Here is an 18042-nt window from a genome sequence, read left to right as displayed (position 1 = left end):
AAAAACGACAAAAAAAAAAAAAAAAAGTAATTCAATATGGATCTTGCTCTAGCACCTCTCAGGTGGAATTGGGTGAGCACCCATGTGCTAAACATTGAAAAGAGGTACCATCAGCCTGTGTTCACCTAAAACTACTTGGGAATATAGTCTTAAATATAACTCATAGCAGAAAGAAAAAAAGGTCATGGTCATTTCTAAAAATAACCTCAAAGTAGCTCAGAATGTTTTGAATGGTCCCGTTCCCCCGGGCTGGGGATTCCACAGTGCCTGGTATTCCCCTAGGGCTCTTCAGCTGATACTTCAGATGTCCACTAAGAGGGTAAGGCCCCTTGAAAGGTGATCCTTTTCTTTCTGGAGCATTTCACAATGGAGATTTTAACTGCTCATGTCTGACATTCACTTCCAGAGATTCAACATTTCCCACTAACCAGGTGCAGGGAAGCTAGTTACATTCTGAGGTGGTTGCAAGGAGAAGCTTTAGATATTTGGCTTTTGTGGCAATACTCTCTCTCTCTCTCTCTCTCTCTCTCTATATATATATATATATATATATATATATATAATTTTTTTAAAAAATTCATATGTGGTAAAGTTATTTTCTCTCTGAAATAACGTTAGGAGAGTACAAGGTTGGCATGGGAGGCTTCCAGAGTTGTGTTAAGATTTGTTCTTTTCTTTTTGTGTTACTCTCTCCTTCACATAGATCTCTTTAAAACAAATGTACCCAACTTTCATCAGCATGTGTGTGGCATGTGTTCACTTTCTGATGTGGTCTTTGATCTTGGGAGTGCGTTGACCCCTCAGCACCTGGCACGGTGCTTGACACAAAGACATATATCACCCCCTCAATTTGTTGAATGGAAGTAAAGGTAAGTATATAATGTGCAGGAGGAAATTTTCTAGGATATCACTCTGCTCAGAGAAACCTAAAATATAGAAAAATACGCACTTTCATGAAAAGTAATGTAGAAATTTATCAAGCTTCTGTAGAATTCAGGATCCTCTGAGGTTTGAAAAATCTCAATCGAGAGCATTGTTTCTTAGTTCTGTTTATGAGATGCCTCAGAGTAGCACCAATCAACTCAGGAACATTTTATATTGACAATAGGTTTGTGTGTGTATGTATATATTTAAAAGAATCAAACCATCAATCCCAAAATGTCAAAATCCCACAGAATTATTAGTTTAGATCAGAATTTCTGAAAGTTGTGAATCCTAGAAGAATCTGAGGTTTTAATCAAATTTCTTTAGATAATTGTACCCCCACCCGGTGTCCCAATCTGGGCCCCACCTTGGGCTACTAAATCAGAAACTATGGAGGTGGGACCCAGAAGTGTGCATTTTTAACAGCTTCCCAGATAACTCAGTCTTGTTAAAGTTGGAAAACCACTAAAGGAAATTCAACCTCTAAATAAACCTTAAAAGATCCTTTCGAAGGGTGCTTACATCTAGAAGACAGTTCTGGAAGTGTTTTGCACACCATTCATATTCTACTAATTAAAATATCTAACGATGAGTCTTCTGGGTCACTCATCAAATGCCTTAAATAAGCAAGTCAAATTCATCCATGTGCTCGTAGGCTTATTATCTGCTGGTAGAATGGAAAGAGAATAACCATGTGAAAATTGATTTCAGTTAATAATCTTCTGGTTTGACCAGAACAGATCAAAATGACCAAAATGTGCTCTTTGAGCCTCTGTATTAGTGATAGTATCTGCAAGCTTAGATTCAACCTCACCTTCAGTTGTTGGGAATGAGTTGTGTCTCTAACCATTGGTGGGGGAGGCTCACTCGTGTTTTTGGTTGGAGGTGGTGAAAACCACTTGAAGACTTTGTATGGAAATTTACAGTTCAACCACGGAAGTATCCAGCATTTGGGGTTCATATACATGTGAAAACATGTGACCTGGGCAATATTGTTTAAAGTCTCTGGATTCCAGATTCCGTTTTATTTTCCACAAATTGCTTCATATGTTCTCTGGTGATTCCCAAGATGGATTTCCTGAACCCATAGAGTCCTCAAAAATCTTAAGAAGGATATGGTCCGTTTCTAGTATTTCAAAATAATCAAAAGAAATTGTACATTTACTCTGAAAACACGATACAGTCCACCATTTTCAAGTGCCTGCTTTGGGGATCAATGACATACACTCATCTGGTTATCTGAGAGCTCTTTTTAGCTTTCAGAGCCCTCGTGACCCAATCACTTCTTAAAGGCCACATTGGGGATTAAATTTCCACATGAGTTTTGGAAGGACAAACATTCAACCCAGAGCAGATGGTTATAATCTACCTTTAGAATCATTAGGAGAAGACAAGGAATATGATAGTTTAGTCCAGTGTCTTCCACCTTAAAGTGGAAGTAATTATTAATAGTAGTATCACCATCTATGTGCCCAAGCTCAGTGATGCTGCCCAATTTCATACAAAATCAGGGACAGAGCAATAAGAGTTTCTTTGAACTCACTAGCACTGGTGAAAGTCTAAAGTAAGCAAAGATACTTTCATCACGGACACTCTGGCCCAGGGGACACCTCAAGAATCTGCTAGAAATGGGGCCCCTCTATGGAGGCAGAGGCCTGGTAATCTTAACCGTGCTCCTCTTTGTTATGAGTTCATCCATTCTTGCCTGTTCCACCTCCTCCAAAACATTGCCCCTTTCCCTGTTGACCCATCAGACCAGCACATAGCCTGCTCCAAAGGTTTGCTATGAGGATAAAGTACAGTCCGGTGTGAAAGGGCTTCATAACTCCAAAAGCACAGCTATTTTGGTTACTACTGGTCTAAGGAGATTGCAGTCACCCACCCCCACCAACCATTCTGTCTCTCGGCTACACTGTGTCATGTGTCTCTCTGTCACACATACACACACACCACAGTTTCAAGCCACACTGTAGAAAAGAGACTCATGCTTGAACCATTATGGAGGAGGAATTGTTTCCTTCAGAGGAATTGACACCTGATGGCAGCCCGTTTTGTCACAGGCATTAGATGAACAGTGTACTTCAGCTCCTGGCACCACAGCTTCCCTTCATAGGAGAAGATATTTACATGTAATAATACTAATACAGGAACAAGAAGGCTGATGCTCAGTAAAAAGGTTCTGTGATTCTTCCACGAGGGCGCAATTATACTAAGAGGCTTCCGGCTTTGTGAAGCAGAAGGGCCGGGGACTTCCTAAGATAAGGCTGTTTGGAAGGAGACTCTGACCTGAATCCTTTGGGTGGGGGGTTCACAGGGACATTTCCCTGTGTGCAGTCACTGAGCAGGGTGCTTGCTAGTTAGCCTTCCCCAAAACGTAGTCAGTTCTGTCTTCCTCCCCACTCTCCTGTCTCCCACAAGGGACATAAAGAGGGAATTAGGCTCTCAGACCACCTTTCAATATAACAAAAGATGAGACAGAGAGAAAGGATGCAAAGATCGTGCTTTTTTTTTTTTTTTTTTTGTTGGGCAGCTGGCCAGTACAGGGATCTGAGATCTTGACCTGTTGCTTGTGATTTTGGATGTAACGAAACATAAAAGCCATATCGTAGCATCTTCAACGATGTCTTTCTTATATTTCAAAATACTGGTACATGAAATATAGTTCAAGATTTCACTTAAAGGGGCCAGCAGTGGAGAACTTTAGGCCCTCAAGGAAAAGGAAATACTCAGCAGCTACATTCAGGTAGTGTGCTGAAAATGTATTTGATTTGAACCTCAACAATCTAGCCTCTGCTGTTCTACAATTTAGGCCATGAATACATTAGCACTTGGACTTGGGTTTGAATTGCAAATTTGATTTTTGTTGTAAATATTAAAGAAGCTACACCAGATGCTTGGAAGACAATAGGGTTTTGCTGGCTAGGGAACAGAAATATTATCATTCTACCCATTTATATTTTGGAGATCCAGGAAGCATGCTATCTCAGTTGCCATTGTGACTATTTGTATTACTGGATTTTAAAAACTATAAAGCTAAGGTTTAGTGGATGCTTACTGGGTCTCAGGTGTGAAGCTGAGTGCCTTCTATATTATTTTGTTTAAGTTCATCTGCACAGTAACTCTATGAGCTAGGTATTATTAACCCACTTTTTGCAGGAAACCAAGGCTTAGGAGAGGTTAAATAAGTTTTCAGGATTCATTTATTTAACAGGTATTTATTGAGTGTCTGCTGTGAGCTACTGGAGACCCAGTAGTAAACAAAAAAGAAAAATCCCTGCCTTTGTGCAACTTACCTTCTAATGGAGGGTATTATAGCTAACATGTATTAAGTGTCAGACAGCATTCATATATGTATTAACTCTTAGATAGGGGATCTTGGCTTTGAACCCAGGCATTCAAACTGCAGAGCCTAAGTTCCTGTTTCTATAGTACTGTACTATACTGTTTCTCCTGGCTGGGCCCACTCAGCTGGTAAGAGGTGAAACTAGGTTCCAGCCACACCTGTCTGTCTCCATGGCCTTGACCACCACTATTTTACAAAAGAACAAAGGGAACATCTGTATTTTTCTGTCCTGCTCCATCCACATTACATGACCTAGAAGAGAATCGTGGACTTGTGCTTTCTAAAATAAAGTCAGGTTCATTTTTCAGACAAGCGCTTACTTTTTGAAGGTTAACATTGCTTCAGGAGGTACTGAGGGCCCCAAGCCTCGTTTTCTTTCATTCCTGAAGATGTGATATTTGAACCTGCCACTATGTTTGGAGCTACGTTCAAGTATCTGCCATACCTATGATCAGAACCATGGTTTCCTGGTTTGTTCAATAAATAATGTCATTTTCTAGCAGTTTCTACCTAATATGATGGATTGAATCAGTATTTTCTTTGAAGTCAAATTCCAGTGTGTCCCAGTTAGGGCCTTGTTTTCAGCAGTTCAGGATCCTCTACCAAGTGACTGCAGACAGAGTTTGGGGTTGTGATTAAAAATATAAGATTTAAGAACAAGAGTTCGACTAGATTTTTACTCAAAAACCCTTTCTACTCTGTTTACTCTTAAAATGAAATTCTCTGCATATAAGAAAGCACCTAGCAGTAAAATGACACTTCTTGAAATTCACTACGTCATCTCCAAATGGTTTTATTATACATGGGCTCCTCTAGAGTCTTGGCAGTTTCCCACGTGAGTGCTAAAGTGTTGGGGCCAGAGGAAATCTACTCCTTCCTTTTGCTGGTTCTGTAATACAGAGCACCTTTGCCAATAATAAGAGAGTAACCAAGTAGAAGGACTGCTCTGCCTTCTCCTTCCCACCTTGCATCATTCTGCCTCCTGCCTTCAACTGTGTGAAGTTCCTGAAACCCCTGCTAACCCAGTTTAGTCTCCCCTTTGTCATTCAGCAAGCATTTCCCCAGTACCTACTCTAGGACAAGCTCTTTTACCAGAGCCACATCCTCTGGCCCTTTCTGCCAGAAGGAAGGTGGCAGATAGAAAAATTAGGCTGATAATTAATAAATCCATAGAGTTAGCAAGACTTTTCTTAACTGGACTTCTAACATAAGTCCAGTTAAGAGGATGTGACCCTCTCTAGGGTAAGAGATCCATGATTCCTATTACTGGGAATGTAAAGTCATAAAATCAGGCATTTCTTATGGGGCTGTCAATGGGGCTGCCTCTTGCTCTGATTCTAACTCAACTCGTTTAGCTACTGTGAATTAGACAGTAGAACCATTCATTCATTTGCAGTCATTCATTAACCACTCCTATGAACCTGACCACAGGGTGCAGACCTGCAGATATATAGTAAGCAAGTCAGCCACAGTCCCTACCTTTCTAGAGATCGCTAAATAGATGCTTAAGCAATTGCCCCAAAATATAATAAAAGCTATGATGAGGAAGTATAGTTTTCTTGAAAAACTAGTTCCAGAATATCCAACCCAGTATAGGTGGGTCAATGAAGGCACCTAACCTAGTTGGGGTGTGGAAGGGATATAAGAGAAGACTTCCTAGAGTAAGAGAAGACTTCCTAGAGTAAGAGAAATCTAAGATCTGATTTGAAAAATAAGCAGCTATTAACCAAGGGAAGAGGAGAGGGAGGGAGAGGAGTATGTTCCAAGAAAAGAAAACAAGTACTATGCCCTGGAGGCATATTTAAGGGATGGAAAGAGTTTGGGAAGAACAGGTAGAAAATGTACAGTGGGGGGAGGGCATGGAGAGGAGAGAAGCAAAAAGAGGAGCCTGGAAAGATGAGCAGGAGCCAGGAGATTTTGGCAGGAGCCAGTCTGGATTTTAATCTACAGTGGAAACCATTACAGGATTATAAATAGGAAGGGCAATATATTTTGTGAACATGATGAAAGTATAGAGAATAGATTAAGGGAGAACAAAACAATGAGTAAAAGGATAGATGAAAAGGCAGATGAATGGATAAATGGAGACAAGGCAAAGAGATCAGTCAGGAGACTGTTGTAACCATCCAGCAAGAGATAATGGTATCCTGGCCTAGGATAGGAGCAGTGTGGGTGGAGATGAGTGGGCATAGTAGAGTTATAATTTGGAGGTAAAACCCTAAGGACTTGGTGATTGGTGATATGGGAGGTTTCAGGGAAAATGCTCAGGTTTCTGACTTGGGTAACTGGATAGATACTGAGATGGGGAATATTGGTGAGGCTAATGTTTGAATAACAAAAGATAGTAAGTTCAATGTTGAGACATGTTGAGTTTTAGATGTCTGCGAAATACCCAGGTGAACATTGGACTTAGTGGAGCTCAACAGAGAAGACTGAGCTGAGTACATTGTTTTGGGGTCATGAGCCTAGAGAAGATAGTTGAAGCTGTTGTAATAAATGAAATTGTCTAGGCAAGCATGTAACATAAGCAGAAGGGGAAAAAGTTTAAGACAAAATATTGAAGAATCCCATCATTTAGAAGAAAGAAAGAGTACCTAAGAGACTAAGAAAGAGCAGATGGAGAGAAAAAAGGAAATCCAGAGGAGTATGATATCATGCAAACCAATGGAAATGTGCTTTTAGAAGAGTGGGCTACTGTGTCAAAAGGTGCCAAAAGGTGAGGAAGAAAGTTTGGAGTTACATTCAGCATTAATCTTCAGTTCTGTGCTACTCAGGAAATATGTTGAATTCCATACTCTTAGATTTTTTAGTGTTCTTTAAAATATTATTGATTTAATTCCTTGACGTTTTCAATTAAGATGTGGCAAGAATTTAAGACAGATATTAACATTTTTCTCAAGTAAGATACATGTTCATCCAAGTCGCATGTCTAACATTCATTTGGAAAATAATAACAGATTCTTCCCTATGAGAGGAGTACTGCCTTTAATCTGTCTCTTTTCTTTTGTTCCCCACCCTCCAATCTTTAGTTTGTTTTTAGTTTCTTAGTCCTGTGAGCTGTTTTTACGTAAAACCTTTCCCCATAGAATTTCAATTGCAGTGTTGCCTGATTTTGAAATTAGAAATATAATTTCTTCCCTCTTTGTTCTAAACCATCAAAAAGTTAGTTCATACAATGCACCTCGCGACGCTTGAAGAGTAAAATATGACTTGGAGATTTAGTCATCCTCTTTCCTGTTTCTTTTCCAGCTACAGGAGACTGTGAAAAGGAAGTTGGAGGGAGCCCGATCACCACTTAATGGAGACCAGCAAAATGGTGCTTGTGATGGGAGTTTTTCTCCAACTAGCAAGCGAATCCGAAAGGACATTCCTACAGGGATGGAAACCATCAACAATTTGCCCAACAACATGCCACTGTCTTCAGCTTCTCCTCTTCACCAACTTGACCTTAAGCCTTCTTTGCCCTTGCAGAATAGTGGAACTCACACTCCTGGGCTTCTGGAAGATCTAAGTAAGAATGGTAGGCTCCCTGAGATTAAACTGCCTGTTAATGGTTGCAGTGACCTGGAGGACAGCTTCACCATCTTGCAGAGCAAGGACCTTAAACAAGAACCTCTAGATGACCCTACTTGCATAGACACATCAGAAACATCTCTTTCAAATCAGAACAAGCTGTTCTCAGACATTAACCTGAATGATCAGGAGTGGCAAGAATTAATAGATGAATTGGCCAACACGGTTCCTGAAGATGACATACAGGACCTGTTTAATGAAGACTTTGAAGAGAAAAAGGAGCCAGAATTCTCACAGCCTGCAACCGAGACCCCTCTCTCCCAGGAGAGTGCTAGTGTCAAGAGTGACCCATCTCACTCTCCTTTTGCACATGTGTCCATGGGGTCTCCCCAGGCAAGACCTTCTTCTTCTGGTCCTCCCTTTTCTACCGTCTCCACAGCCACAAGTTTACCTTCTGTTGCCAGCACGCCCGCAGCGCCACACCCTGCCAGCTCACCAGCAAACTGTGCTGTCCAGTCCCCTCAAACTCCAAACCAAGCCCACACTCCAGGCCAAGCTCCACCTCGGCCTGGAAATGGTTATCTCCTTAATCCAGCAGCAGTGACAGTGGCCAGTTCAGGGTCAGGCCCTGTGGCTGGGCCCAGCTCCGACATGTCTCCAGCAGAGCAGCTCAAACAGATGGCTGCGCAGCAACAACAAAGGGCCAAACTCATGCAACAGAAGCAGCAGCAGCAGCAGCAGCAGCAGCACTCAAATCAGACTTCAAGTTGGTCTCCTTTAGGGCCTCCATCTAGTCCATATGGAGCAGCTTTTACTGCAGAAAAACCAAATAGCCCGATGATGTACCCCCAAGCCTTTAACAACCAAAACCCTATAGTGCCTCCAATGGCAAACAACCTGCAGAAGACGACAATGAATAACTACCTCCCTCACAATCACATGAATATAATCAATCAGCAGCCAAATAACTTGGGTACAAACTCCTTAAACAAACAGCACAGTATTCTTACTTATGGCAACACTAAACCTCTGACCCATTTTAATGCAGACTTGAGTCAGAGAATGACACCACCCATGACCAACCCCAACAAAAACCCCTTGATGCCGTATATCCAGCAGCAGCAGCAACAGCCACAGCAGCAGCCGCAGCAGCCGCAGCAGCCCCCGCCACAGCTCCAGGCTCCCAGGGCACACCTGAGCGAGGACCAGAAACGCATGCTTCTCATGAAGCAGAAAGGAGTGATGAATCAGCCCATGGCTTACGCTGCACTTTCATCCCACGGTCAGGTAAGTGTGAAAGTGAGACACACTTCGAGCAGTTCTTATGGTACACTTCAGACTGCCAATGTGTGATGCTCTGCAAGCTCTAGCTGGAGTGCGGTCTAATTACCTGCAGAAATCTCCCTACACATCCTCATGTAGTTGCCAGTCTTGGGTTTTTTCCTCCCCTCTTTAAAGAGATGGAAAAGGGTGGCACGATAAACTTTCTTGAACTTGAATGCCTAGGAATCAAACCTTTTTTATTCCCAGCTGCAGATAAGAAACCAAAAATTACATAAAATTCTCACTCTGAGGGAGGCAGCCTGCAGAGGTCACGTGATCAAACATGGTACTACCTCTGTAGCTTCTCTCCCAGGTTGTACAATGCTAGACTCTGGTGGAAGAAAGGTGGGGGCATTGAGGGCTGTTCACAGTGGTTTTATAGGGCCTTGAGCAACCTGCAACCATACTGCATTATGAATAATGGGAAATTTGGATTGTTGATGTTCAAATGTGGGAGAACTTTCTGTATTTTCAAAGTGAAGTGGAGGATAGATTTTCATAGGACCATTCAATGTTTATACACTTGTTGCTGGATTAGCAGCAGTTAGAAGCTGGTTCAGTCTTGTTACTTGGAAGTATAGTGAAACCTCTCCAATTCATTCAGCTCCATTTTAGGAAAATTTGATGGTGACTACATCTTAAGTCTATAGTAAAATCAAATCTCCTCTTTCCTACTGTCTTGCCTCCTGATGCCCTGGTTTAGGGGTGTAGGGCTCTTGGTGATGCATGGTAAAGAGTGAGTGGCAGCCAGTTGGAGAGTGAGTACTTATCAATAAGCATTTTGCTGGCCTCAGCCTGACCAGTGGCAAGAGCCAAAACTCCTTTAAATTAACACTTTATCTACCCTGAAGGAAAAGGGAGTGGGCAAATGCACCGTTATTAGTGACCTTCCCCTGACATGGATGAATTCATGAGGGATTATTTACTGCCAATTTCTATTCTGTGCCTCAGTCCTTTTGGGATGAAGACATGGGCATATTCTAGTTGCAGATTTTGCAGAAAAGCCTTTGCTTTAGAGGCCCTCATGTCTAAACAGGTTCTTAACTAGTACTTGGATATGTGTCCACAATTGGATGCACTAGAAATGCTGGAAAGTATTGCAGGCAGATCTTGCCTCACTTGGTCATTTGCATCTTGCATCTCCTGGAGTGCTCCGCCACCCCTAACCTCTCCAAGCTTCATGGAAGCTGTGGGGCTGAAGGTGGTGCTGGCCTGCAGGGACAGGCCTGAGCTCTGTGGCTTCAGTCTTGTCCTTCACAGCCTTCCAACCCCAAAACCTCACTGTGGCTTCTTGTCTGCACATGCCGGCCAGCTCAACAGAAATTCTGTCTGGATAAATAAAAGTATAGCTTGGTTTACATCAAGTGTAATCAGCAGCTGGTAGAAAAACATCATTTAAATGTGAAATTTTATATTTTATCTTGGTTTCGTTTTTTAAAATCCCGTTGGAAAATGCAACATTTCATATAGTTCAAGATTAAGTTCTAAAGCAGACAAAAATATAGGCAATATACAGGGGTGTTTGTGGAAGTCCAGATGCATCAGGAGGTTTATGAGATCACACGCTGTCAGAACGGTCTGTTGTTAATCTTAATATGAATTGTGCTTCTGCATTCACTGTTTTTATGCCAGCTACAGTAAAGTATTTCCTCCGAGCCAGACCAAGGATGATTAATTCTAGCTCACTGCAGGCCTGTGGGTGTGAGGGTGCACCCACCCTCACTAAACATCTTTTGAAATGTGCTGACTTGGGATAAAGTTCCTGTCTTTGCTGGAACATGAATTTTAAAGGTACTTATTTCAGGTCCTTCTGCTTGCCTAACTATGAGTCATTGAAGCCGTTAGCTGCAGAGGTCATGTTTTGAAAGGGCTCAGTCAGGTGAAGAAGCAAAAGTGACGGTTTTCTGGATTCAGTCTGTGTGCTCCTCCTCTCTTCCTCTCGTCTCACAAGGTACTTTCAGGGTGGACAGAATCTTCCTTTTGAGGCCTCATTAGAATAATCACTTCTTAACCTCATAAAGAGCTGTCAGGTAAAGGCATGCTTTTTAATAAAATATTAACTCACCATTGTTTGAAACAAGCCTAAAAATACATATATAAACATGTGGATATCTTTCTGCAAACATACCATTTTATGTTTTTATCTGATTGTGGAGCAGTATTTACATAGCTTTCAGACTAGTTAATTACACTATATGCGGGTACACTGCACAAATATGCACGAATTACAGGCGAGATATAAAATAGTTCAATTTTGTTTTCTGCTGTTGCTAGTGAAGTTCACTCTATTCTTTGTTGGCCACAAAGACCATGATCAACATTTAGTTTTAATGAATGACTTGAGCACCAAAGCCAACAGTAAGAGAATATTAGACACGTTTATTTCAGGAAAATCATCTTATACATGTTTACTTATTTGGGACACTTGTAGAAAATGCCATTTCTCTCAGAAATAAAGAGAAATGCACTTGCTTCCTGGATATTTCAAAAAAGAGAGAACCAAAAATAGAAACAAACAAAAAAAACAACTTTTCAAAATTTTGAATGTATTTTATCTAGTAACTCTACGTCTCAGAATTTACATATTATACCTTATAATCAGAGAATTAAACAAAGATTATGCTCATGGTGTTACGTTTGATAGCAAAAAATTGGACCTAAAAAAAGTATTTTGGAAAAATGAATAATGTACACGAAACTCATTAATGAATGATTAATCACGTGGAAATGCTCATAATATGAGTAAAATAAGCAGATCATAAAACAGTTTATATGTTACAATCCAAGTTGTGTTTTTTAATGTGTATGGAAAAATACTGAGTAACTAAAATGTTGGGAATGGTATTTCTGGCTGAAAAAATTCAGTGGTTATTGTTTTCCTCTTTATACTTTACTCAATTTTCTAAATTTCCTGTCAAACATATGTATTATTTCTACAATCAGGAAAAATACTTTTTTAAGGAAGGAAACCCCTATTTAAAAAAAAGTTTAGGGGCCGACCCCGTGGCACGCTTGGGAGAGTGCAGCGCTGGGAGCACAGCAGTGCTCCCGCCGCGGGTTCGGATCCTATATAAGGACGGCCGGTGCACTCACTGGCTGAGTGTGGTACGGCTGGTCACAAAAAGACAAAAAAAAAAAAAAAAAAAAAAAAGTTTGTACTTTGCTAATTATTTTTTAAAACATTCTTAGTTGAATTGACTTGCCAGTTGGATTGAGGTAATACTGTTATTTTCTATTCAATAACATATATTAGTCGTGAATCGCTGCTTTAGTAGATAGTTCTAAAACTTCTCTCCCACATTGACTGTTTTTCTTTCTCTCTCTGCATCCCCTTTTCATTCCTCCTCATCTTCTAATTCCTATAAAACTCTAGCTCAGATTATGACAATGAAAGTATCAATAACAGTTCCACCATTATTTATAAGTTTTCAGATTTTCTCTGGGATATGTCCTTGTATTGTTTGTTTGGTCATTTCTTCCTTCCCTTTTTTACTTTCTGGAACTTCTATTCATCACAAATTGGACCTCCTGGATTGCTGTCTAGTTTTTAAAATACGTGTTTTTGTGATAAAATAACTTACCTTACTTTGGTCATGTCTATCTATTATCTTTTCCTAATCTCGCTGTTTATCAAGGGCGGGATATCTCTCTCTCGCCCACACTCTCACTCTCTCTCCTTTTAGCTGATTTTTTGCATAGAACCTAACATTGCGTCTTAAACATGAGGATGTTTAATAAATCATTTGATGGTGATTATCAAAGTTTGAGCCCAAAATATGTTTACAGTTGATTATCAGCTCCAATGGAGAAAGCGTTAGCACAATAACACAGAGCTGCTTTGAAGATCAAATAGGTGAACTGAAAAGGCAAGTCTACAGAAAACGCTTTGAGGGGAGGTGGTTATCTTGAACCAGTGGAGCAACGGGAAGATTGCCGGGAAGGCAAACTCAATCCCTGTGTCTGACAAACAAAAAACAATAGAGCAACTGTGAGAGAAGTAAACCAAAAGCAAACGACTGCTCGCTGGTCCAGGAAGGTCACAGGCCTGCCCAGAGCCCAAGAATAATTCCTGTGTGGAAGAGTGGAAAGTGAATAATTTCCAAAATGTGATATTAATCTTTAAAACGTAGGACTAGATAAATTATAGACTACTAATGCTGCTTTATTCTTTACGTGTGTATTTTCTGTGTGGCTGTGCATATCGTAATGAGTCCATATATGCTTATATTTTACAGAATGTTTTCCCCTTCCAATTTCATTTTAGCAAAACGTATGGGGTACCCTGTGAAATATATTATTATCAGCTTTTTAGCCATAAAATCTCCACAGTTCTCCAATATTCACAACCGTCATGGAAATCTGTTTTAAGATCCATTTTCCTTAACCTTAAAAACCTGGAGCCTCTTTGTTCAGTTTCCTTAAAATATCTATTGTTTACTTTATCCAAGTGATACGTGTACATAGTTCAGAAAGTCAAATAGTATACAAGGCGTATGATGAGAAACAGCAGTCTCCTGCTTCGTCTGCTCTGTTCTTAATTTCTGCCTCCCAAAGGCAACCACTTCAATTCATTAAGTTGTTTTCTCATTTATCTCCATAAACTGTTGTTTCTCAATTTTTCAATGACTTGATTCTACAGAAGATGAGGATTTAGCTTGCTTACAATACCACCTCACAAACCTGCACATCCCCGCCTCAGTCTCTCTGTTTCTCCTCCCCATACTCTCAATACGACTAGCTATATCGCAAATTATGATTTAGAAAGTATCCCATATTTACATGACTAATCGTTGCATAGTGCCTCACAGTTTAGCTATGGAGTATATACTACGGTTATGTTTCTTTCCTTGTAAAACTTTTTGTTTTCCTTGGAATTAATAATTGCCTCTTTTTTATTATTGTTTTTATTGTCTCTGCATCTACCTTCAATCCATCCTCAAACTTTCCTGACCCTGTAAAATATGATCAAACACATCAAATAATCTATTTTTTCTTATATTTTCTTTATTTTTCCTCCTATCTGCTTCCCCCTCCCTTCCTTCCTTCCTTTACTCCTTTCTTCTTTCTGTGTCTCTCCTGAAGGCCTCTACTCTCTTGCTCTAATTTTGCTTCTGTCCTATGGTTTTCTTGGGAACTTCCCTTCACCATCATTCTTGGAATGCTTTACCACTCTTCTGTGTTAAATTATCTGTTTCTTGATGCCTCCTCTTTTTTCAATTAGTCCCTCAAATTGGTGGAGCACATCCTCATAGTTTCTTATGAAAGGGTACATGGGAGATTGTTTTTATGGAAACTATTTTTGAGAATGTCTTTATCCTTATGTTTGATTGATAGTTTGCCTGAAGTAGAATTACAGTTTAGTAAATATTCAATTGGAATTTTAAAGGCATTTCTTCATGGTCCTGTGACTTTCATAGTATTGAGAAGTCTGGTGACATTTGGATCCCCCACTCTAAGAGTTTTCAAATCTTCTTTTTACCCTTGGAATTTCATGATGACACACCTTAGCGTAGCTCTTTTTATTGATTATATCTGGTACTATGAGCATTTTTTTTTCAAACCTGAAAATGTGTATCCTTAAGATCAGGGATATATTCTTGGATTATTTTTTTGATCATTTCTCCCTTTCCATTTCTAACTTTCTCAAACTTCTATTCATTAGGTAGTGAGCCTCCTGTATTGTTCTTTGATTTTCACGTCTTTTCTATCTTCCATGTCTTTGTCCTTTTGTTTCATGGTCTGTGAGATTTCCTTGACTTTATCTTTCAACCCTAATATTAAATTTCATTTTATTTATTGCATTTTTAATTTCCATAAGCTCTTTCTTGTTCTCTGACTTATCTTTTTTGATCTAAGAATATTATCATTTTTAAGTAAAGTTTTCGTGTGGTCCCTGTTTTGTTTCTGTTTCTCCTAAACACTTTTTTCTATATGCTTATTTTTTCTTTTTTTCATGTCAGATTTTCTTAAATATCTGTTTATTTTAAGAGTGAAGCATAATAAAGCTAATGAGTTGCTCTGTGTGCTTAGACAGAGCTTGTCAAATGTGGCACTTTGCTATAGGGTGATTGGGTCAGAATCCAGCCATTTCACTGGGTCAGATTGTTTTCCCTTGAGTCAGACAGAAAAGACTCCTTCAGTCTCATTACTGAAGGTTGTAAATCTGCATGCTGGCTTTCTGGAGTGGAGCAGAGGAAGGGAGTTAGTATGTGGTGGTGACCATGAGGGATGTCTCCCTAAATACCATGCAGATTCTCACTTAATCTCTCTGTTTTTGTAAGGCTTCTCAAGCCACCGTCAGCTAGGCTTGGGATCCAGGATTCTGGAGTCTTCTGGCTTCATCTCTCCAGGGTAATGTACCTTCCTTCTTCCAATCTGGGGGTGGGGGTCGGGGGGTATCTGGTCCACCTCTTAATTATTCAGCCAGTCCACCTCTTAATTATTTTCCTTTTTGTACCCCCAACTCCTACCCTGTCATTCAGAGGTGACTCTGATTCCTAAGTCTTTATGACATTTTTTTTCTTGGAGCGGGGGGTAGCTGGCCTGTACGTTTACAGCGTTCTTCAGCTTGAACTATCTTGCTTGATTTTTGGCTTCCTTCACTGCAGTATTAGATTTAGCTTTCTCTAAGCTGCTAAGTCATTTACTACTCAACTATCTGTTTTTCGTCTTCCAAAATTTGGTTGACACCCCTCGATTGCTATTGCCATCTCCCATCTTTTTTGTTCTTGAATGTTTGTATCATTTTTATTCTTTTATTGTCATTGTACTGGGGTATTGGAGAAACCCAAGATACATGTGGATTTTCATTCTACCAATCCTTTCTTCAGTGACTTTCAACACCTTTCTGTTTGAATATTGAACATTGCCCAATATTGAAATTTATAGTTTACAGCTAATTTCATGCTATCATTTCTACCATTGCTGGCTTTAGTAGAACGGGTTTCATAAAACCTAAAGTGCTCTCTTAATGTAACGTTTACATATGTCAAATACAAGTATTCAGACGGACATCATGTCAACATGATCATCATGCTATTTTATAATAAGATCTTATAATTAAAACCATTAAGTAGTTTATAGAATCTTGAAAATATTGATTTACTTCAAGGACTATAAAAACGATTTAGGTTTCATGACCCAGACTGAGCCAGTAGTACCTGACAACTTAGATGCAGAGCAATGTATTGACAGTACATTCATCACTGACTGAATCTGGGCCCTCCCAGCCGAGGGAAACCACTGAGCAGAAGTGCTACAAAACTCCAGATAATAAATGAAGTGTCCCTATTGATGGGTAAACTAAATCATTTCCATACACATCCTGGCATATTTTGAAAATCCTGATTGATATTCTGTTGTAGTTTTAGAAATATGAGGCGAAGAGAAAGCAGCAGAAAAGGAAAAGTTTTAGGAAAGGAATTGGTTCTATAATAGTATTGTGGAATAAAGAGGTTTTAATTGGCCCCCTATGAGAATACTCTTTAACAGGTTTTGTGGAACAAGAATATTCTTATTTTCTGAGAGAGCTTATTACCCATCAAAACACTGGTTTTGAAACATTTATGGGCCTACAAATCACCTGGGGAAATTGTTCCAGATGCAGGTAATCAGATTCCACTGCCAAAGGCTCAGAATCAATAGGTTTGGGATGAGGCCTGGGAATATGCATTTTAATACGAAGCACCTCAACCCCCAGCCCCCAACAACTACCTCCACTTCTGCCATTTTCTGATGGAGAAATAGTACATAAGATAACACTGAAACTGCACTTACAGCAGCCTGTGTTTATTTTATTGCTAAATATTTGTACAAGAGGACTTCAAAAAGTTCATGGAAAGATTCCTATTATCTTTCAATTCAATTTTTCCATGAGCTTTTTAAAGTACCCTCATGCACGCTTACATACGGCAGTTTTCCTGTTCGTTTTCTTAACAGGACAAAGCTGTCCATCCTCCACTGCTCCTTCCTCCCCACTCACTCCCAGCATGATAAAGGGTGGAATTTCCTTCCATCTCTCCAAGAGAGAGTTGGTTATTCATTGTTCTGTTTCAGGACCTACCGAGGTCACAGCTTTGTGTGTGCCAAGCTGCTTTCCTCAAGATCTATTGGAAGAAACAATGCAATGGACTGGGTAGTACTTGCATTAAAGGCCACACGAGGCCTACTTAGGGCCTCTTTTGAGACATCTTCCTCAGAGCGAGAGTGCTCTCAGCCACACCAATGGGGCCACAACTCTGTTTTCCATGTTCTGTCACTTGCTTACATCAAGGACGCTATCTGGGCGACTTTTCCAGGTGTTCCTGGGCTTTGAGGAGGTGTTGCCTCAGCCAGATGCCCAATTTCATTCCACTTCTTAAGTGTTAGATTCCTTCCTTTTAAGGTGCATTCTTCTGCCCCCTGGGCCCCTTTCCAATGCACACAATGAGTATCCAGTGCATTCACAAATAAGAGAGCAGGCCCAGCTTTTATGTTTTTTCCTGATAGGAGCCTCCTAGCCTAAGGGTCTGACATAAGTATAGGAAATTGTGAAACTTGACCAATCATACCCTCCCTGTGTATATTCACTCCTAAAATTCTAAATATTATGCACTAAAAAGAGATACCAAAATAATATAATCTAGAGCATCCAGTAATGTACAGCCTAGCTGGGGAGAACAGGAGGTGCACACATTAAGTCAACACAAGGCAGCGAGTAGTTAAGTGCCACCTTGCTAAGTTTTGCATTCAGGGTCATGGGCAAGGCTCAGTACAGTCTGCAGTAGACAAGAGCATCCTCCAAAGGGGAAACAGAGAAAAAAACTCCAAAGGGTTTTTCCCGAAGTGGCCAATTTGAATTATTGCCGGGCTGGCGGGAAGGGTTCACATTGGGGATTAGTCGGGTGAAATGTGAATGAGAGAACAGTTAGGGGACTTTCTAATATTTCAAGAGTGAGACG

General features: G+C 40.2%; 1 protein-coding gene across 1 annotated transcript in view; it reads left to right on the top strand.

The window, feature by feature from the left end:
* MAML3 (mastermind like transcriptional coactivator 3) overlaps positions 1-18042 on the top strand; it is a 413182-nt gene that overhangs the window by 236801 nt on the left and 158339 nt on the right. The window contains exon 2 of the mRNA XM_063108556.1: positions 7517-9067. Coding sequence (XP_062964626.1) covers positions 7517-9067 — 1551 coding nt within the window. The remainder of the gene's footprint in view (positions 1-7516; positions 9068-18042) is intronic.

The sequence above is a fragment of the Cynocephalus volans genome, chromosome 9 (assembly GCF_027409185.1).
Source record: "Cynocephalus volans isolate mCynVol1 chromosome 9, mCynVol1.pri, whole genome shotgun sequence".
Taxonomy (NCBI): Eukaryota; Metazoa; Chordata; class Mammalia; order Dermoptera; family Cynocephalidae; genus Cynocephalus; species Cynocephalus volans.
This window is presented reverse-complemented; position numbering and strand designations above follow the sequence as displayed.